Consider the following 22923-nt stretch of genomic DNA (forward strand, 5'->3'; position numbering starts at 1 on the left):
TTTGTATGCTGTTGGTGGATTATTGTCAATGTCCTGTTGGGCTGTGTGTGTGATAAAGGGGAGCCATACCGGGGTGAAGGTGTCTTCTTCTGTTTGTCCCCGTGTCAGTTTCAGTTTATTAGTTAATTTTTCTAGTAGGGCTGTTTCCCATACTATTTGGTACCACTGGTCCATGCTTACTCCTGACAGGTCTCTCCAGTGTCTGGTTATGGTGTTTCTGGCTGCTGAGAGCAGGTGGGTTATGAGTTCTTTGTGGTGTAAATGGGCATTGTTGTCTTGGAAGATGTTTAGTAGGGCCAATTCTGGGGTGATGTCTATTACTTGCTTAGTTATTGTACATATTTCTTGTATGGCTGTCGTCCAGAATAGTTGGATTTTGGGACACTCCCACCACATGTGGAGGTATGTGCCTGTGGAGGTGCACCCTCTCCAGCATTTTGGTGAGGTTCCTGGGTGTATTAGCGCTAGTTTCCTTGGTGTTAGGTACCACCTGTAGGTGAGTTTCAGTGTGAGTTCTTTTCTTTTCGTTGATATGGATTTAAAGGGGGGTTTAGACCACATTCTGGTCCATTGAGTGGGATTAATCTCATAGCCTATGTCATTCTCCCATTGTTTTTTGATTGCGTCTAGGGGATATCACAGAAGCATTTGTACCACATCTGTGTTTTCTACTGGGGCACATGCAGCCTGGCTTTGAAACGCGTGTCATGGAGCATGCTTGCTCCTGCTCTCCCAAGGAAGCAAAGAAGCAGCGATAGCTTTAAAAGAGGATTGGACAAATTCATGAAGGCTATCAGTGGCTACTGGTGGGCATATCCTGAGGGATATATTTTACCTCCACAGTTGGAGGCTATAACGCTTCTGAACGCCCATTGCTGAAAACTGCAGGAGGGGAAAGTGCTGTTGCACTCATATCCTGCTTGTGGCATCTGGTTGGCCACTGAGAATGGGATATTGAACTAGATGGGCCACTAGACTGGTCCAGCAGACCCTTCTTAAGTTCTTAAAACTTGACGTATACGGAATGTGGACCACCTGGAAAGCCCTTACCAATGTAGGTATCCCACACACGCCCATTCACGTTCAAATGCACTTTCCACGTGCACAGACTGGTTCACTGATTCACATGGAATGTCACCCTGCCAGTAGTGCCCCTTCCTGGGTCACTGAATAAGCCATAGGTCCCAAGTGCAAGTACTGTAAAGCTTCACTGGCTTCCCGCTGGGCCTTATGGAGCTAAGAGCTTACCCCTCCGTGTCTCGTTTCAGCTTTGCAAGAAGACAAAACAAACAGCCTAACCCTGGGGGTTTTGTGTAGCAAGGGGTCAAGGTTTGCATGGGTCAGAAATGAGGTCTGACGCAAATCTTTCCTGAAAGATGCCAAGTTGTGAGTTGAGCTCTTATTTCAACCCTTTAAAAGTCTCTCTCTCCTCCTCCTCCCACCCCCTGCTATAGGGAGTTCAGCTGACCGTAGAGCAGTTTACAGTCCCGAAACAGCAGATCCTCAGTGACCTGAACAGTAAGTTGCTATTGCTGTGTATGTTTATGTTTGCCTCAGGGCCATGTCACACACTGCTTTTCCACGTGTATGTCTCATATATATATATATATATATATATATATATATTTCAAGACTTGTGTGAATGCAACAGGCTATTACAGTGGTACCTCGGGTTACATACGCTTCAGGTTACAGACGCTTCAGGTTACACACTCTGCTAACCCAGAAATAGTGCTTCAGGTTAAGAACTTTGCTTCAGGATAAGAACAGAAATTGGGCTCCGGCGTCGCAGTGGCAGCAGGAGGCCCCATTAGCGAAAGTGGTGCTTTAGGTTAAGAACAGTTTCAGGTTAAGTACGGACCTCCGGAACGGATTAAGTACTTAACCCGAGGTACCACTGTATATGCAAATGTCTGCAGAAGTGCCCTCATCAGGCACTCAGGAATGGGTCCGGCTCCTACTTGTGTGTCCTCTCAGACCAAACATTTAATGTGAGTGGGGTTTGATGGTCTGTTGGTTTGGCACAAGCAGTAAGAGAAGATGGAGAAAAGGCTCCCATGGGTGCTATTGAAAACTTTATTCTGAATGCAGAGAGCAGCTTGGGGGTGGGGAAAATGTGTCAATGTCCGGAGAGTTTAAAATGTATAAACCAGTCTTCATTAAAGAATGGATTTCAGAGCAGTATATAAAACTGCATTACATAAATTTATTATCTGTATTTGTGTATTACCCAGTAACTGATATTCTGGGATTAGCGAACAATGAAATTTAAAACCACAAATATTAAAACAAGAGAACCATCAAAGCAGAATAAAGCAATCACAGTGTGAATTAGAATAAGTAAAGCCAACAAGAGCACAACAGCTGCACAGCATAAGAAGACATCTTCCTAGCTAGGCTAAAGAGGTGGGAATTGCCCCACACTTGACAGGTGGTGCTTTTGTGTTTTTCAGATGTCAGCTGGACGATTGGCACCACCATCCACCTCCTGCTCAAGGGGAATGTCTATTCTGCCATGGATGCTTTGAAGGCCAGAGTGCAAGGTAAGATCAAGACTTGTCTCAAGCTATTATGTTTTAACTCTCATAGGCCATGACATTGTGGCAGTTTTCTGCAACCTGGTGCCCTTGATGTTGCTTAGACTACAATTCCCATTAGCCATGCTCCCTTCAGCTGTAGCATCATATGGCCTTACTGGCTGGGGCTGATGGGAGTTGTAATCCAAGCCATCTGGAGGGCACCAGGTTGCGGAAGGCTGGTTGATGATGACACATCCTACATGTACAGATAGGTAGCCGTGTTGGTCTGCCATAGTCAAAATAAAAAAATTCCTTCCAGTAGCACCTTAAAGACCAACTAAGTTAGTTCTTGTATCTGAAGAAGTGTGCATGCACACGAAAGCTCATACCAAGAACTAACTTAGTTGGTCTTTAAGGTGCTACTGGAAGGAATTTTTTTATTTTGACATCCTACATGGTTTACACCTTCAGTTTACCAAATGATACCTGTAGTTCATGCATGATGAAAGCACAGAGTCACCCCTAAAAGGCTTGTGTTACAGGTGCCTGTCCCAAAGTGCAACTAAATAAAATAAAATAATCCTGTTTGGACAAATATAGTGATCTGTTGTAATGGGGTTGCCTTTAAAGATGGTCAGGAAACTTCAGCTAGTTTCAAGCCGTGGCCAGCAGAGTTCTGGTGGGTATACAGTGCTCAGCTTCAAGAATGGCTGTATTCTAGAAGCTGCACCGGCTTCCAGTGTGTTTCTAGTCCCAGTTTAGAGTGGTGGTTTAAACCTTTAAAGCCCTAAAGGGTTTGGGATGACTACCTGCACCTGTACCATCCTGCACACATACCAAGATGTTGTAGAAACATAAGCAGAGCCTGCTGGGTCTGGCCAGTGACCCATCTAGCGCAGCATCCTGTTCTCACAGTGGCCACGCAGATGCCCAGAGATGCAAGCAAGCGAGACCTGAGTGCAGCCTCAGGGCCCTCCCCTCCTGGTATTCAGAGGCAGACTGCCTCTGAGGGTGAAGATGGAGCATCTGAACCGGACGCCCTCCTGGTGTGTCCACCTCCTGGGTCTAGGAGGGCACCTCTGGAACTGCCTCCCCACAGAGCTGTGGCGAGTGCCATTCAGAGGGCCTGACAGACTCCTTTGTTTTCATTGGCCGCCCCTAAATAATGTTTTGTCCCATTCACTGGATGGAGATTACAGTATTAGTCTGTTATATAGTTCTGAGCCTGCTTCTGTTTTCATGAATCTGCTTTATTCCTGTTTTGAGCAATACTGACACAAACACACTTGTGGTTCTTATTGCCATAAGCCACTCTGGATGGACTTACCCTGGAAAAATAGCATATTTATATGCTATTTATTTTTGAAAATAAGATAAACCAAGAGCGGAATTCACAACCTGTTGTGCGCTAGGGTTGCCATCCGTCCTGTATAACACAGGATTGTCTCTTATTTCAATGTAAAATTCCTGTATTGATTCAATACAGGGCACAGTTTGTCTTGTATTCCCCGTTTCCACTCTGCTGCTGCACTCACGCTCTCTCCCTTTTCTCACTTCTTTCTTTCCTTTTCCCTCCTCACTCCCTCTCCTCATCTCGCCCCCAAGGAGGAGAAAACCAGGGCAAGGCTTTCATGCTGCTGCTTCCAGTTCTCTGCAGCTTGGGCTGGGTGAAGGCAGCCATCTGCAGACCTGCACCCTGGGAGCACTGGGCCCCTTCGCTCAGAGAGGAGCAGGCTCTAGGACTCTCGAAACAAGCAGTTTTGTGCAGGTGTAGCCCGGAAACCCCATTATCCGAACATTGTTATCCGCATGACACGGGGGGGGGGGGAGTAGCTCCCCATATGGCTTGCCATCCCCCCTGCTCCCTAATATTTTTTTCTGTCCTTCAGAATTTAACGTGTGGAACAAAGCTCATCCCCCCATCAGAATATGCTCATTTATTTTTTGCTCTGGCCTGCATGCATTGCTGTCCAGTACCATACATTACTGCATGTATGTGAAAGGGTGTGTGAAAGGTCACACCAGGTGGGAAAAGAATCTGCCCCCAACCTCCCGCTGCCTGCCTGCCGCCATCCTGTCCTGTATTTCGCCAGAACAAAGGCGGCAGCCCTAATGTGACCTTTCTCTTTAAGACCTACAGAACTCCCTGCACCATTTGCAGACTCTCAACAAGACTGTGCAGGCCCTGATCCAGCAACAAGATGAGCTGGAAGCAGCCCTGAAAGACAGGAAGCAAAGCCTCACTTCCCTCCTGGAGGATCCGGGCTGCATCTATTGCGCTGGGGCCCTGAGCCAAGCTCAGAGTTTGGAGCTGGGCGCTAACTACCGCAAAGTAAGTTCACCAAGAGGCTGGGCCCCTCCAGGATGGAGACTCTTGCTCCGGTACAAAGGTGCCTTTAAAAGGGCAACCTGTTCTCCAGTGCATTTCTGATGAGCAAAATAAACACAGTTGTGTCACTTCTTTTGGTGCACGAAAGCTTGTCCACTTCAGCAGGATTTGGGCCATTAACAGATGTTCTGTTGCCTCTGCTGTATTTCTTTAGGTCATTTGTAGACTTGAATTCATGTCACATTTCCTTCAGCTGTGTTGAGAGTTCATGTTTCCTGTCCAGAAGTGTGCTTTCTTCTTCTAGGATGGCAGTTGTCAAGGCTAATTGCAGGGACCTCTTTAATGAAGCACAAGCTTCCACACCCAGCTTGGCCATCAGCCCCACACTTCACACTCATTTCAGCAGCTGATGGTGCACAGAACTATGGGTTTCAGAGTCAATGTTTTGGCACAGGGGAGATCTGTGATTGGATCTCCCAAGTCTTTTTTGAAAAAGGTGAATGCATGCAGCCCTCCAAGGTGGATTGAGGCAATGTAGTGACCTGCATGGTATGTTTCCCCCCATGATGGAAATAGCAGCTCCATATGTGTGTGCAAAAGGGTAGTGACTTCCTGTCAATGCTGCTACCAGGGCCGGCTCAAGACATTTTGCTGCCTAAGGCCAAGGGCAAGATGGCAGCCTCAAGCCCCAAGGCATAGACAGAAGCCAGTTGGACTGGTGGTTGACTCTTACTCCAATACAGGTGAAAGGACAGCGTCTTCCACTGCATTTGAGGGCAGAAGGCTACTGTAAGGGGTACAGGGCAAGCCACACGGCACTCACAGCTCTGCACTTCAGCATCTGCCACTGGAGGCAGATGCCTCACACTTCCTCATCACAGGGCCAGCCCTGGCTGCTACCCAGTCTGATTTTAATGGGGATCTGCTGCTGCATTTATCCCTTTAAAAACACACAAAATATCTGATCATAGACCTGCCACCATCTTCTCCAGTTGCACCCTTGTTTTCTACACAATGGCTGTGGCCCTCCAGATGTTGTTGGCCAACTCCCATCAGCCCCAGGTAGCATGGCCAAAGATGACGGGTTGTGGGAGTTGAGATCCAGCAACACCTGGAGGGCCACAAGTTCTCTACTCCTCCTCTAGGTCACAGACTTCCCCAACCTGGTGCAGGAGATTCTGGGGAGGTGGAAATGGGAAGAGGGATGCCTCTTACCAGTTGAGGAGGCTTCAGGTACCTGGTGTCCTCCAGGTCTTTTGGTCTACAATGATGTGCTGGCTGGAGCTGACGGAGTTGTAGTTCAAAGCATCTGGACGGCACCAGGTTATGGTTATAACTGTAGATAAAGCTCTGAATTTTCCATGGGCAGGGGGGAATACAACTAATGACTATATTAATTGAAATGCACAGAATTTTCACTTTCTTCTCCACTTCCAAGCACTTGTCTTTTATCGGTGGTTTGTTCCCTCAGGTACCTTCAGTAGAAAAAGTTTTGAAGATCTTGCATGGGCTTCCCAAGGCTAATTTCTCTGAAATGATTCACCGGGTAAGTAGTTAAAGAATCTTGGAGCAAGAAGAATCTTGGAGCAAAATTCACACTTGGCCCAATGTGTTATGACATTTCGGTTTCTGTGCTTCTAGGCCAATAGCAGCTTCAACTCTATCCCGGGACTAGCTCAGGTGAAGATGGCGGACGTTGTTCAAGGTGAGTTAAGCCCTTCCATGCTCATGCTGAAGGTGAAGGGCTGTAGCTTAGTGGTAGGGCATCTGCTTTGCATGCAGAAGGTTCCATATTCAGTCCCTGGCACCTCCAGCTAGGGCTGGGGAAGACTCCTTCCTTGAAGCGCTTGAGAGCCGCTTGAAGCACTGGAGTGCTGCCAGCCAGAGTGGACAATGCTGAGCCGGATGGACCCAGCAGGGGGCAGCTTCCTATGTTTCCCATGCTAGGCTGGAGGCTGTAATTCCACTGTATGGTGTAGATTCATCTAGCCAGGGCTTAATTTGAATTGGGGGCATTGGGGTGTGGTGCCAGGCTTGCTTTTCATGCCAGTGCCCAGCCCAGGAACGTGTGATGAGAAACCACAAACCTCGCTTGGCTCCTCCACATTGATGTTCCGCACTTGCCTTGCAGAGCTCAAGGAGGAAATAGAGAAGGCTGCCCAAAAGTTGCAGTCCATCACAGACGACTTTCCGATCTCAGATCACACCCGTCCCATGAATGATGCTCTGGTGAAGGCTGAGAACAGGAGCCGGCCCTATTTTTTGGAGGCAAAACGTTACGAGACATACAGGTAAAATGGAGCTCTGTGCTTTGCACACAGGAGGAACAGCATTCTTCTATGCATCCCTTTTTCCCATCCTCATGCCAATCTGGTGTTTCCTGCTTGGCAGGGGGTTGGACTTGATGGCCCTTGTGGTCTCTTCCAACTCTATGATTCTATGCTTCTCATTCTATCCCTCCCGTCTGCTCATCAAGTCCAGCCATTATGCTGTAGTGGTTAGAGTGCTAGACCAGGACCAAGGAGACTCAGGTTCAAATCTCTGCTCAGGCACAAACCTTGGGATGGCCACTGTCTCTCAGCTGAACCTCCCTCACAGGGTTGTTGTAAGGATAAAACGGAGAGGGAGAACCTATTTATGCCACCCATCTTGAGCTTTTTTGGAGGAAAAGTGGGAGATAAAAGTAATAATAAAAGATAATTTTAAAAATCTGTTGGTCAGTTAATTGCTCACAAAAATACTTTAAAAATCATAATGACAATACTTAGCATGCATAGAGTGCTTAAGAAGATTTAAAGCACTTCAGTTACATTTACGTACGTACGTACGTATGTATGTATGTATGTAAAGCTCTACGATGCCTTTCTGCCAAAACATGGCTTCCACAAATCATAAAAAAATACTCAATAAAATACAGTAATACACAAAGGAGATTTAAAAACACACATAGAGTTCAAAGCAGAAGTGCAAGTGACCAGGAGAAGCTGTTTAAAACAGCAGTGCAATTAACTAATCACAAGGGCCAATACAAACCAACAGCGACAGAATAAAAAACTCAACATAAGCAGCAATCAAAGGCTTATCACTGAAGGCTTGGGGAAACAGGTCAGACTCAGAAGAGATGCTTCATCAATGGATCCTGTTCCGTGACTGAGCCACATCTCCTATAGCAGGGCTGGGGAAACTGCGGCTCGCCAGGTGCTGCTGGACTGCATCTCCCATCATCCCTCTCCGTTGGCCGTGCTGCTTGGAGCTGATGGGAGTTGAAGGCCAACAACATCTGGAAGGCCAGGAGGAGGAGGAGGAGGAGGATTTTCATTTAGGAACTGCTTCTATGCCAAAATGGCTTCTAAGCAGTTTACAAAAATAAAACCAATACTGTAAACAATTAAAATGCACAATCTCAAATAAACGGGCATTCAGATGTCCTTAATAAAACATATAATATTAAAAATAACACAAACTATTAAAAAGCATAACAGAGCTTCTAAGAAACTATCTGTAACAATAAAATCAGAAGTTCATTTATGGAGTTACTTACTTACAAGCCACCCAGTAGAATCCAGGTCTGTGGGCAATAGGATGTACAGTGGAATTTTGTTTGCTTATCTCCTCCAAGCCTCACTGATGTGTCCCCACCCCACTTTTCTGTCCTCAGGTGGCTTGCAGGTGTCGTTGCCTGCACCGTCATCTTGCTGATTGTCTTCTGCAACTTCCTGGGGCTTTCCTTTGGCACATATGGGCTGGTCTTGCGAGAGGATCCCAGTGACTATGAGAGGAGGGGAGAAGCTGGAGCCAGATTACTCTTAATGTAAGACACGTCCGAGTCCTGAGTCCTGGGCATGTCTGAGTCCAGCACAGAGGGTTGATTCCAAACTATGTTCCAGGGTGACATGGGATCCTTCAGGAGGAAGGGTGGGATATAAATTCAATAAATAAGAAAAATAAAAGATTATTGTTCAGCAACGGTACAAGAGAGTGTTCTTGTGGTGGGGAGGAGGGAGGGAGGGTGGTCAGTCAGAACTCAGTCGCCAGTACGGCCATCCACAAGTGCTTGCCTTGACCTTCAGGGGATCTAGTGTGAGGGTGCTCTGAAAATGGTCAGTGTTTGAAAAAATATGTCTATGAGGAGAAATTTGCACTCAAATGCCGGTGGATGTTCATGTGATTTTTAATTTTTTTAAAAATTGCAACCTGATTCAGAGATGTGGAGAACTTTTCTTAATAGGAGGGGGAGTGTTGAGACTTGCAGGACTTTCTCCCTGTCTTTCCTGTTACAGCGGTGTCGTCTTCAGCTTCCTCTTCTCCTGGCTACTGATTCTCTTGGTCTTCGGCACCTTCCTGCTTGGGGGAAACGTCCAGACCTTGGTGTGCAAGCACTGGGCCAATCAGGAGATCTACAAGGTGAGTTTGTGCGCATGAAAAAGCAGACAGTCGGCCCAAGAGTTGCAGGGAAAACATGCCACTGTTATACAGTGGTTCCGCTCCTTCCTCCTGGGCCATGTTCAGAAAGTGGTGTTGGGGGATGGGTGCTCAGACCCCTGGGCTCTCATTTGTGGGGTGCCTCAGGGTTCTGTCCTCTCACCCATGTTTTTAACATCTACATGAAGCTGCTGGGAGAGATCATCAGGGGGTTTGGGCTGGGTGTTCATCAGTATGCAGATGATACCCAGCTCTACCTCTCTTTCAAATCAGAACCAGTGAAGGCGGTGAAGGTCCTGTGTGAGTGCCTGGAGGTGGTTGGAGGATGGATGGTGGCTAACAGATTGAGGTTGAATCCTGACAAGACAGAAGTACTGTTTTGGGGGGGACAGGAGGCGGGCTGGTGTGGAAGACTCCTTGGTCCTGAATGGGGTAACTGCCCCTGAAGGACCAGGTGTGCAGCCTGGGAGTCATTCTGGACTCACAGCTGTCCATGGAGCCGCAGGTCAATTCTGTATCCAGGGTAGCTGTCTACCAGCTCCACCTCGTATTCAGGATGAGACCCTCCCTGCCTGCAGACTGTCTTGCCCCAGTGGTGCATGCCCTGGTTATCTCCCACTTGGACTACTGCAATGCGCTCTATGTGGGGCTACCTTTGAAGGTGACCCAGAAACTACAACTAATCCAGAATGCGGCAGCTAGACTGGTGGCTGGAAGTGGCTGCTGAGACCATATAACACCGGTCCTGAGAGACCTACATTGGCTCCCAGTACGTTTCTGAGCACAATTCAAAGTGTTGGTGCTGACCTTTAAAGCCCTAAACGGCCTTGGTCCTGTGTACCTGAAGGAGCGTCTCCACCCCCATCGTTCAGCCCGGACACTGAGGTCCAGTGCCGAGGGCCTTCTGGCAGTTCCCTCAATGCAAGAATTGAGGTTACAGGGAACCAGGCAGAGGGCCTTCTTGGTAGTGGCACCCGCCCTGTGGAACGCCCTCCCATCAGATGTCAAGGAAACAACTATCTTACTTTTAAAAGACATTTGAAGGCAGACCTGTTTAGGGAATGTTTGAAGTTTTATTTTGTTTAATATTTTGTTGGGAGCCGCCCAGAGTGGCTGGGGAAACCCAGTCAGATGGGTATGTCACGGCTAAAATGGCCGCTGTTTCTTTAATGTGAATAAAGCTGGGTCAGCATGACTCAGCGGTCTGCAGCAGGCTGTATATATATGTGAGAGATGTTGGTTTGGGTGTTGGCTGGTGTTTGGGTTGGTTGGTGCTGGTGTGTATTCAGTCGTGTTTTGCACAAAGACTTTTAATAAAACTCTGCAAGGATAGTCTCGTGGACTCTTTTTGTGCCGACAAGGAGACTGAGGAGACAAAGGGAGGTCAGAACCCTTTCCTTCTTTTTTTGCTTTTTTACAAACACTGACAGGGTAGGCTTTAAATAATAAATTATTATTATTAATTATTATTATTCTAGTCAGTTGGGTGGGGTTAATTTCATAGCCTATGTCGTGCTCCCATTGTTCTTTTATTGCTGTGTACGGAACATAGGAAGCTGCCAAAACCTGAGTCAGCCCATTGGTCCACCTCTTCCCCACTGTCTGCACTCACTGGGGGCTTATCCACACTTACCTTTCCTCTACTCTTTCCAGGCACACTCCATGCTTTAAAGATCGTCCTTTCCCCATGAAAGCTGTTCTTTACATTTCAATCAGAGCAAACAGCAACCCACAGAAAACCCAAATTGACGTTTGCTTTGATTAATGCTAAAGAGTGGTTTTTTGTTACGTAAAAAAATAAATAAATTGCTGTGGCCTGGAAAGAGTGTGGCAAGAGGCAGGTGTGGATAAGCCCTGGAAGTGGCTCAGCCCTTCCTGGAGATGCCAGGCATTGAATCTGGAACCTTCTACCTGCAACGCAGATGCTTGTTTTTGATCTGGCCTTGGCAGTTGGGTTGAACTCGCTCCCATGTTGCAGCAATGCCCTCCCCTGAGGCCTGCAGATCAAGACTTGTGAATGTCAAAGAATAAAAATCTAACGAGGTTGATCTCCCCTGCCTGCTAATTCTCATTAGTAAAGAAACCAATGTGCTCTTGCACCACTTCCATTAATTCCGGGGGGGGGGGGGTGTTGTAAAAGAACTTCCACAGAGATTTTAGCTCCTGTGCCCAATCGACCCAGTTCTCATTCTGCTTCTTTCAGTGCAGAAGTTTGGAACCTCAGGTCTGTGGGCCTATTTTCCTGGCCCTTGGACGTCTCCCCAGGCCACACCATTTACTGCTCCCACTTTGCATTACTTGCTGGGCTGGAATGTGTCTTTAAACTCTGGTGTTGCTTCTTGATTGTCTGGATGAAGGACAGAGAGGGGTGTTTTCCCACTGATGTAACAAAACTGCAGAAGCTTCTGGGGGGCTGGACCAGGAGGGCAGGCAAGAAACTAGTTCCCCTGGCCAATACCAGTTGTTGCCCAACCCACAATTGCCTGTTGATGCCTAACCTGCACTGTTGTATCCAGTTGCTCCCTGAAAGTGGCCCCCCTTCTGCATTAGTGAGGCTGGGAACCCCATTCACAAAAACTTGCCATCCTATCCATGCTTAGCTCAGGATTCCGGCCTTTGCTGAGCACAAAATCCTGCGCAGCCGAGATTGGCCTTTCCTTTCCTCCTCCCTCCGGCTTTCTCTGTGTGTCACTCAGGAGAAGGTGCCTGCCACGCTGTGTAGAATGATCCAATTAAGCTATCTCTTGGCCCTCTTCATTCTTTCGCCCTCCGGCACAACGGGCACAAGGAGACCATGCCAATGAATTAATTAAATCTCATCAAATAACAATTAACACTTGATCTGCATCTAGAATGGAAGTGCCTGCCACTGCCTTGCAGCCAACTGCAGGAAGAGGATGGAGGGAAAGAAGCAGGCCAGGGCTTCCTTTTGTACTTAGAACTCACAAAGTGGAGCAGAGATATCAGATTACTGTCAGCATGGCCAAAACTCTCCCAGGCAACCCTGCTCAGTAAATCCTTTGTACTGTACTTGGAAAAGTGCTACAGTAATGGCGAAAAACAGCAAAGAGTCCCATGGTACGAGAGACACTGTCATTTATACAGGCGTAGGAAACCTTCTTGAGCCCAAGTGCTGTATTTCCTTCTGGCCAAGCTTTGGCAGCCCACGTCCAGTGACGGGCAGTGCCGGAGGCAAAAGCGGGCAGAGCAACAAATGGGCATGTTGCCTTTGCCCAATAGGCTTGTTTCTACGCACACCCCTCTCTCTCCTCCACCCAGGCAAGGAAGAGGCATGATCAGTTCCAGGACACCTTTCAGCCAAGGCAAGAAAGGAGCGTGCGAAGCAGCACCAGAAAGGTTGGGAAGAGTAGGAGCGGCCTGAGCAGAGTTCAAATGTCCAGGAGGGCTGCATTTGGTCCCCTGGCCTGAGGTTCCCGACCATCAATACATAGATATTTAGTTCAAAAAATTCACCTTCAAAGGTAGCTCCACGTAGAGCGCATTGCAGTAGTCCAAGTGGGAGATAACCAGAGCATGTACCACTCTGGGGAGGCAGGCAGGCAAGGTCTCAGCCAGGAAAGGTCTCAGCTGGCATACCCAATGGAGCTGGTAGACAGCTGCTGTGGACACAGACTCAAGATCAAATTCTTGCATATGTAGAACGGGTATTATATGGGACCTGTGGCAGTTCCAGTTCCACACATGCAAGCGGCCAAGTGGGCATATATGGGGTGAGGTGATCTCACAGGTAAATTGGCCCCAAGTTGTTAAGGGCTTTCTGTACTAATAGTAACACCTTGAATGTTGTCCAGTAGCAAATTGGCAACCATTGCAGCTCTCTGAGCACAGATATTATATGCTGACAAGGCCTCACTCGTATTTGGCATACGATTTTGTGGACCAGATCTCATCAGTTACACACGGTTGGTGCACGAGGATGACTCTCTCAGGAGTTTGTGGGAAACTTTGTGGGCCGGAAACAGAGAAGATTCAGATTAGGTTCTGCTGTGGAAGGAGATGTGGCTACATATGGCTCCTGTCCCAAAGGCCAGAAGCGCCGTCCAAGTCCTTTGGCAGGAGTGGGCCAGGCCAGTGGGCAGCAGGAGCTCAACCAGGCATGGTCTTCTCCAAATAGGTGTTCTTGCAGTCAAGGGCTGGAAGAAGCAGGAGGACACACTGTTGTGGGCCTGTAGAACTAGCTGGAAAAGGGATTTCTAAGGCTCATCCCTGCCCTGGTCTGTTAGCGTTAATTGGCTCTAAATGATGTTTTGCTCCTCTTTCCATTCTCCAGTTCATCGACATGCCTGGCAACTTGCCTCCTTCCATGAATATCACTGAGCACCTTGGCCTGAAGAAGAGCCTCAAGATCACTTCTGCTTATCAGTGAGTGTACCTGCTGTCAGGCTCCTCAGGGGGCATTTGAGTACACAGGACATTGGGGCTCTGTCCTTGCTTCCTACTGAGATGACTCTAGAGCAAAGCCAAGAGCGTTGTTGATCCTAAGGAGCTAAAATTAAGGCTCCTTTGAGCAATACTAATCCACTTTCTATTTTGTGGTTTAGCAGGCAGGATTTGTTTGTTTATTTAAGCATTTTCTGCTTTCCTTCTTGGAATGTTTGTGCATTGCTGAGTGGTTCCCTGTAAATAAGATTGCCACATCTCCAGATGTGACGTGATTTGGAGAATGGTACCCATGTTTTTGAAAAGCGATGTGAGCAACAGCTAAGAACGCACACTGAGTGGGATGGAACTATCCAGCAAGCCAGCAATATTGTGGGATGCTGAAAGGGGAGGGAAGGCGGGAGGCCAGGTCAACCTGTTTCCACTCCTTATTTCAGGCAATGTAAGAATGGGGCTGGTCTCTGGGAAGTTCTGCAGCTGGAGGACAATTACACCCTTGACAAATATCTCCAAGTTTCCAAGGTAAGAAGGTTCCTCTGCTGAACTTACATCTCTTCTTCTCCCACTCAGTCACAGAACCTCCATGTCATCACAAATCTTCAGGTGACTGTAGCAGCTCTCATTGCTGACGGCTGCTACAAGCACCCTCTTGGCTCCTCTCATAGCACTACTGCTGTCCACATGCCTGTTGGCTCATCCCACCTTTATTTTTTCTTTCTTCTTCCTCGCTACTGCTGCACAACAAATCCAGACACCACTAAAATGAAAGTGGGTGAAATAGTGGGTGGCCCCAGAACTCAGGAATGTCTCCCGTGTGAAATGGCTGTAAGATGGAGCCATAAAAAAACCTTAGTTGCACTCTGCCCTCAAATTATGTCACTAAAGTAAATTGTGCAGATTTACCCAGTTGACATGTGTTTGTTCCAAGCTGCATAATTGCAGTATTTGGGGAAATATGGGTTTTTGTTGCTTGGCGTTAAACAAGCAAACAGGAAACCTCCCCATGTACTCACCCCATAGAACACCAGAGGTGTCAGATCTGGCTGTGATGAGTCATGCCTCTGTTTACATCTCAGTCAGGTTGCAGCAACAGGCTCCTCACCAGGCTGCCACTGAAGATCATTCAGGCATTTCAGCTGGTTCAGAAAGCTGCAGCCAGGATGTGAACTTGGGCAAGTTATAGGAAGCGCATGCCTGCTAAGTAGGCCCGTCCCTACCATTAGGCAGAGTGACACAATTTCCTTTGGTGTCTGTTCCTCTTGAACCCCTGGCCATTCTCCTCTGTTGAACACTAGGCGTCTGTGTGCCACAAGAGTAAATCCATCTCATTTCCATGCAGAATTTTAAAGGAAAATCCATTTGAGAAGCATGCGGAAACACACAGTTACAGTTATTTATCCAAAGGTGGTCCAAGGGCTACAACGCTGCCTCCATTTGTATAAAATGTTTCCCCCCTTTTAAACTTTTAAAAGTAGTTAGTCCAGCCACCCACAGCCTGGAGCGCCAGCACACAGGGATTCTTGCTGCCATATACTTGGCACACAAATGCAGCCAGTGCCCCTGGGATCAGCTTGATTGTGTTCCATCACTCAGGGGGGATTGTATAGGAAACAGCAGGGCTGCCCCCACGTTTCTTCTGTACAATTACCGAGTGCCATTTTTGCATTTAAATTAAAAATCTTATCTTATTTTTATATGGTTTTATTGTTAAGGTTATTTTGATTCTTCTTATTTATCATGCATTGTATTTTATTGTTTGTTACCACAGGCGTAAAAATATATATCAAATACAAGGTTTAAATGTAATCAGTAAACAAGCACTTTGTTTTGTTTGACCAAAAATGAACTTTGGGACTGCCCCCGCCCCCTCAGATAAGCCACTTCTTCTTGCATAATTTATTAATTTTGACCACAAAACCAAATTTTGGTTTAATCTTTGCATAATCTCTGAACGTAATTCAAGGTTCACTGAAACTACTCCCGTGAGACTTGGACTCAAATTAGATGTTATGAGGCGTCCTGTAATTCTTTCCTCCATTTGAAAAACAACCAAACCCTAATACTCAAAGCAGGCTCAGCAAGGTGCAAGTCTAAGCACAATAAGGAGAGGCTGCTTAGCCCATTCCTCTTTAGTCCAAGATGCTTTCTCAGTTGGATAAACATTGGTTGTATCCAGTGCTAGTTACACTCAGAGTAGACCCATTGAAAGTAATATACATGGCTAGCTATGGCCCATTAATATCAACGGGTCTACTCTGAGTAGAAGTTAGCAAGATGCAGTCCTTGGGGTTCCTGCATTTTTCTCCTCATGGGTAAAAATAGCAGCTTGGGAGGGTGCTTCTGAGCTGGAAAATGACGGGAGGGAGAGGAGTAAGGCGCCTCTCCCTGCCTAGACTTTCCCCACTCAAACCTTTAGATTATCTAAGCCAGGCTTCCTCAACCTCAGCCCTCCAGATGTTTTGAGACTACAATTCCCATCATCCCTGACCATTGGTCCTGCTAGGTGGGGATCGTGGGAGTTGTAGGCCTAAAACATCTGGAGGGCCGAGGTTGAGGAAGCCTGATCTAAGCTGTTTTGGGTTAAGAAAAGAAAATTGTAGGAAAGCAAATAGAATGGAGGGATGGGAGGCTGGAGCAGGCCAGCAATAATACAGTACAATCGCATCTTACATAAGGGTTATGTTCCAGGGATGGGGCATCTATGCAAAAACTGTATGCTTGAGCCACCCTCTTGGAACCACCCCCATGTGACTATCCTTATCTTTCCAGGGCTGTGCACCAAGCAGGTTCTTGCCCCCTTGCGTATCGGGCTTTGGGGTGCTCTCACAAAATCTTGTGGGGCTTCTGAGTTCCTGTGAGAGCATCACAGGCCTACTAAGCAAGGCAGAGAGCTTCAAAGCTCTTTCTATACCAGGGAAACTCTCCACCGTCCATGCTTTAATTTGTGCAATTTCAACCAGCTGGCCTATAACCATGTAAGGTCAAAATCACACGAGTAAGTTGCAATTGTTCTGTACAAAAAAATGCAATACATAGGAAATAAAAGAAGTAAGAAAAATGAAATTAAAAATCATATAGCATCTAGCACAGCATGTTAGAATTTCTGCAACAGGCAGAAAGAAATGTTGAGCGGTCTGCCAAGACCCTCAGCAATTTTCAAGAGGTCCACGGTGGGGTAGAGTTTGAGAACTTCTAGCCTAGGATAATCCCCTCTGCTGCTTGCTGCCCTCACCTGGCCCTTGAAGGGCGTGCTTTGCTCCTTGGGCTACAGGAAGCTGTGGAGAGGTGGCAGGAGACTCAAGCAAGCACTCATGGGTTGCAGGGGAGCCTACCTTGATTCTGCTCTTTGGGATTTTGGATTCCCTTTTGGATTTAAGTCATGGTGCTCACTTACGCCACCTTCTCGCCTTTTGCTCCAGTACACTGCAGAGTTTCAGAAGCGCTTGGACAATTTCAATATCCGCTTTGAAGACATCGTCTTGTTAAATGCAGAAGGGAAGAAGGACCTGGAGACTTTCCGAGACAGCAGGATTGACCGGGTAGACTATGCAAACTTCAGAGCAGAGGTGAGAGGGAATGTATGGGAAGCAAAAGCCTTGTATGTCTCTTGTTTCTTCCATCAGTCGCTGAGAATATTATTTGGGGATGCTTTGAATACTTGAAAATAATACTATAGCAATGCTAAGTTACTGCTATTCTTTTTTCTAGATGCACAACCCTGTGGTGAGGACAAACATTCAAGATTTGGCAGTGGAACTTGAGAGACTTAGCAAGGTTCAGGTAGGTATCCTCAGCTGTACTGAGGCCTCATCTGCACTGTACCTTTAAAGCAATATTTCAACACTTTAAGCAGTTACGACTTCCCCCCAAGACTACTGGGAACTGTAGTTTGTTATGGGTGCAGAAAGATGAGAAGACTGGAGGGGAGGCCTGATAAAGATAGCAGTTTAAGTTTTTTACCCCACTTCCCCAAGCACTATCAATGTACCCAGTGGCGTAATGTGGGTTGTCAGCACCCGGGGCAAGGCAAGTAATTTGCGCCCCCTAACCCGTGGATTTGCGCCCCCTAACCCGTGGATTTGTGCCCCCTAACCCTAACCCCCAGATGTTGCACCCGGTGCGGCCGGCCCTCCCTGCACCCCCCACGCTACGCCACTGAATGTACCAACTAACCTTATAGACATTGAGAAACAAATAAAGAAACATGCCACCTGGCAAGCGACAGGGTATCGTCTTCTATCCAGGAATGGGAGGAGAGCAAGCATCAGGTAATGGCCGCTAAACAAATAAAACTCCCAAAGAAATACGAAGCTATAACAAACTTTATCCTATCAGAAAGGACTGCCCAACTAGAAAAGTTGAGACGATCTATGTCAGGATTTACGGTAACTATGGTGGGGAGGGTAGCTATAGCCCCAACTGAAGCAAGCGGGGAACAGCTTACAGTGGCCATGAAAACAGCTGACAAAGCCTTTGATAAACAGGGCAATAAAATTAAGCAGCTTCCTTTGTATACAAGAGACGTTTAACTCACCTCAAGGTGCATGGTCTACTTGAATCAAATTTCCCACATGATAACAGGGGAAACATCAACCTGTTGGAGGCAATGTCAGGAAACTGGAACTAGCATACATACGACATGGTTTTGAAAATTTTTAACCCATTTTGGGTTTGGGTATTTAAAGAGTTGAGTTTAATATACAAAATGGACCTGCAATCTCCCCCTCAAATTGCTTTACTTGGAATAACTCTACCAGTTTCTCATAAAGAACTTTTAACGTCCCTTCTTGTGGCAGCACGTATAGAAATAGCCATGCAATGGCCCCCTGCCTTGAGCTTGAACATTGAAGCATGCCACTCCAGAGCATAGGCAAGAGCCCTGGCTGAAAAGTTGATGTGCCAGAAGTGTGCGACCAAAGGGAATTCTAACCCTCACCTTTTCTATATTGTGTGGCAACTGTTTTTGGGTTGTGTGTGTCAAGAAGATTGTGTTTATAACCCACCGGGATTTCATGGTAATATGTGGAAACATCTTTTGGAGTGAACCATAAGAATTTGATCTGATATTTCTGAGCAAGTTGCTTGATGTGTTGTGAGTTATAGAATCAATGAATCATAGAATTGTACAGTTGGAAGGGATCCCAAGGGTCATACAGTCCAACCCCCTGCAATGCAGAAATTTATATTTTATGTGTGGTGTGAAAAATGAACATTTATTTTTTCTTTAAAAAAGGGGGTGCTGGAAGATGTTAGAAGGCGCTCCCCCATTCCGCTCACAGAGCTACAGTTCTCAGAGTGATTTAACAATTGCCCCCTCTTTGCAGGGAAATCTGGGAATTGTAGCTCTGTGAGGGGAATAAGGAATCTCATCACAACTCTTAGCACCCTTAACAAACTACAGCTCCCAGGATCCTTTGGGGGGAAGCCATGACTGAAGTTGTGTCATAGTGCTTTGAATGTGTAATGTGGATAAGGCTTAGGTCGCAAGGGGAGGAGGAGACCCAATCAAGGGAATTCCCAGCTTTGCCCTCTATCCAATCTGAACTATTGGTGTTCCCTGCAGAACGACAGAGCCCTGTTAGAACGACTCACTGAGGAAGCTCGGAAGCTCAAGGAAATTCGGAATACGAAGGTCCTCACAATGGAGGACCTTGTGGTAAGTACAACATGTCACAGAAGAGACCCCCCACCCTGGGCCCCTGCTGAAGACGTCCTCGGTTTTCAGGCTTCAAGCTGAGGATGTGCTGAACCCCTGAACTGAATCTTTTTCAGCCTTCCTTGAAATTCCTCGACAGTTTACTTGATTACACTTCCGCTGCCGCTGCCCCATGTTTGCTGCAAATTTAGCTTTAGCAAATATTTGTAGCTTCTTCATTGTTGTTTTTATCATTGTCCGCCTAGTACAGGTGAGCACTGGCTATTTTCATTACACTTATATCCCACCTGCTTCTCCAAGGAGCTCAGGGTGGCACACCTGGTTCTCCTCCGCATTTAATCCGCACAACACCCTGTGAGGTAGGCTAGGCTGAGAGGCACCAACTGGCCCAAGGTCACCTTGTGAGCTTCATGGCTGAGGGAGGATTTGAACCCTGGTCTCCTAGGTTTTAGTCCAACACTCTAACCACTGCACCACGCTGGCTATAGGTCAACAGCCTACCCTCCAACATTTATCTGATGCACATAGGGACATCCTATTCCACATCAGGAAGCTTCTCCCCTGTTTGATCTCACTGCACATATAGACATCCTATACATTTCTACATTGGTCACCTGAGCCAATTACAACCTCTCTGCTGAACCTACTTCAAAGGATTGTTGTAAAGAAAAAATGGGTGAGGGAAGGTATCATGTACAACACCTTCAACAGATAAAGGCAATGAGTTAAAATTTTAGCTGTAGGGTGCCTTGAGTCCCTGTCAGGGAAAAGGCATACAGTGGTACCTTGGGTTACATACGCTTCAGGTTACATGTGCTTCAGGTTACAGACTCTGCTAACCCAGAAATAATTACCCCGGGAACTTTGCTTCAGGATGAGAACAGAAATCGTGCTCCGGTGGCAGCAGGAGGCCCCATTAGCTAAAGTGGTGCTTCAGGTTAAGAACAGTTTCAGGTTAAGAACAGACCTCCAGAACGAATTAAGTTCTTAACCCGAGGTACCACTGTAATAATAATGAAAACTGTGAGACTGACCAGGAACATACCAGAGAGTAAATCCTCCTGAACTTAGTGGGTCTTACTTCTGAGTAAAAAGGATTGCAGTGTAAGGCTGCACTGCACAGTCTTTACCCACCCAGTCACCTGGGTGTAAGCTCAATTGAATACAATGGGACTTACTTCTGAGTAGACAGTGTAAGGCTCCATTTACAATATAGGAATAAACATTCCACACATATCCTAAAAAATGGCTGGCTGCTGAAGCATTGCAATTGAAGAATCTAAAGTGGATTGGGTACATTTTTCTTCAAAATTATAGGAAGGGCTATGTTTGCCAGTGCCAAAATTTCCTTCATTTGGTGCAGGTATTTTATTTTCAGTATAAAGAAGAGTCCATTATTGCACCTACACACAAGCATGCAGCAAAGGCTCCTGTTTCCAAAAAGTACGGGGATGGGGATCCTGATCTCTCCACCACTTTTAATTGTTCTCCAAGATGTGGAGGGGAGGAAAAAGCAAAACCGGGACATTCTGGGATCAAATCAGAAACCAGGATGGCTTCTGTAATTCCGGGACTGTCACTGGAAAACAGGGACACTTGGAGGGTTTGCAATAGGCAGGTTAGAGACTTTAAATAAAAACCTAGGGATGTGCTGAACTCCTTTGAAACATTTCTTTAGTCTTAAAATTCCTCAGAAGTTTTGCCTGAGACAGTCCACGCTTCTCAAAAAAACTTGTTTTGCTTTGTTTGTAAGCCAGTCATATCTCTAAGCCACACGATGTGGCTTTGGCCCACATGACTTCTAGATGTGGAAAGTCTCCAAATTGTAGGCTGCAAATTTGGTTTTAGGTAAGGTGAAAGTGAGAGTTCTGGGTAGAGGGGAAAGCAACAGATCATGAGGGGAAGGGTTCTTTTACGGGATATGATTCACCTGTTCATTTTCTTATAGGTAAAGCTGAAAGAAAGTGTCGATTACTTATCAACGCTGGGACCTGGCTTCCAGGTATTATTACAGGTTATACAGCTGGAAGGGGGTTCTTTGGGGTGCTAAAACTCATTCTCCAAGAGAATTCTCCAGGTCTGCGCTATTCTAGTATGTCACCGGTAGTTTTAAATCTATTTATTTATATAATACATAATATATATTAGCATGTTTCTGAAACCTCCAGATATATTCTTTTTGAGGTTGCTTGAAGGACCTTGCTTTGTGAGTCAGCTTGCAAATTTAAACACAATACTTCCTCTTATTTCTTTTTATTTGTCTATTTGGGATTCAGAAATATTAGAATAATCCTATTAGAACCAACACACCAGAACCTGAATGAGTTCTGAAAAAAATTAACATCAGTATTGTGGGTGGCCAGATTGAAAAAATGAAATATATTGTCTTTTCAACGCTGCACTATCCGCTTCCGCTGCCTTGTAGTTCTTATTGGTAGAAGAGAAGCTGCATAGCCTTTGGTCACTTCCAGACTGTCACTATTTTCGAGGTGGTGGTGGTGGTGGTCTCGGTTGCATGCCAGCAAGTTCCAGTTGTGCAATTATAGCTGACTGGGCTGTCTTTCCCAAAAGATGTGTGTGTTTGCCATAAGGAAAGTGACAGGGGAATGCACTGGGAAGTGTGAGATAGCACTTGCTTGATGAAACATTACCTAATCTGCCCACAAACAGATCAGAATGGTTGTCTGGAAGTAACCTTTTTCTTGAAATACACATTTTATTCTAGTTTTAAATGTAAACTGGAAAGAATACCCACCCTTAAGTTTCTTCTTCAACAAATCTTGTGCAGCAAGGAGAAAAACAGTGGAATTCTCCAGGCAATTGGTTTAGTGAGCATTCATCCAGCTTTGCTTGCAAAAAGTTTATGTGGAGTTTAGATATAACAAGCATTTATTCTGATTTATTTGCAGGAAGGTTATATGGCACTGCAATGAGCATCCTTCCTGCATTTTTCTTGATTTGCTCACAAGTTGTTTACAAGTCTTTCCGTTGGTCATTTGTTCATCTTGCACTTTTCAATGTGTTTCACCATAGCTTTCTCAATTGCAAAACATTTTTACTATCTTAAAGTAGATTTGCTGATACTTGGACAACATGTCAACATGTCTCTTTAATTGCACAAACCTATGTGTTTGGCATGCACATGAATCTCTCCCTCAAAATGCTGCCATTCAGAAGACAGCCGATGTGTCCAGCGTGCCTGTGTTCCCTAAGCAGCCGCCTGCCCTGCAATTTCAGGCAGACACAGCCACTTGTGGAGCTGAGACAAATTTAATCTGTGATCCCATTTCTAATTAGTTTATCTACTAATTAAATTAGTTAAAACTGGCAACCCTGTTGGGCAATCTGGAGCAGGTTTACTCATAAGCAACACTCACTGAGTGCAGTGGGAATTACTCCCTAGCAAGTGTGTTTAAGATTGCAGCTCTGGTAAATTTATTAATGGCTAAGGGGTTTGTAGTAGTAGTAGTAGTAGTAGTAATGATAATAATAATAATAATAATAATAATAATAATAATAATAATAATAATAATAATTTATTAATTTATTAATTATACCCCACCCACTCTGGGCAGCTTCCAACAAAATATTAAAAT

General features: G+C 46.0%; 1 protein-coding gene across 1 annotated transcript in view; it reads left to right on the forward strand.

The window, feature by feature from the left end:
* PROM2 (prominin 2) overlaps positions 1–22923 on the forward strand; it is a 47344-nt gene that overhangs the window by 12941 nt on the left and 11480 nt on the right. The window contains exons 5-18 of the mRNA XM_083514195.1: positions 1455–1518; positions 2454–2543; positions 4652–4851; positions 6320–6394; positions 6490–6553; positions 6980–7139; positions 8507–8659; positions 9129–9252; positions 13562–13653; positions 14109–14193; positions 17091–17237; positions 17380–17451; positions 19235–19327; positions 21276–21329. Coding sequence (XP_083370321.1) covers positions 1455–1518; positions 2454–2543; positions 4652–4851; positions 6320–6394; positions 6490–6553; positions 6980–7139; positions 8507–8659; positions 9129–9252; positions 13562–13653; positions 14109–14193; positions 17091–17237; positions 17380–17451; positions 19235–19327; positions 21276–21329 — 1473 coding nt within the window. The remainder of the gene's footprint in view (positions 1–1454; positions 1519–2453; positions 2544–4651; positions 4852–6319; positions 6395–6489; positions 6554–6979; positions 7140–8506; positions 8660–9128; positions 9253–13561; positions 13654–14108; positions 14194–17090; positions 17238–17379; positions 17452–19234; positions 19328–21275; positions 21330–22923) is intronic.

This window comes from Podarcis liolepis, assembly GCF_965112155.1.
Source record: "Podarcis liolepis genome assembly, chromosome: 7".
Lineage (NCBI taxonomy): Eukaryota > Metazoa > Chordata > Lepidosauria > Squamata > Lacertidae > Podarcis > Podarcis liolepis.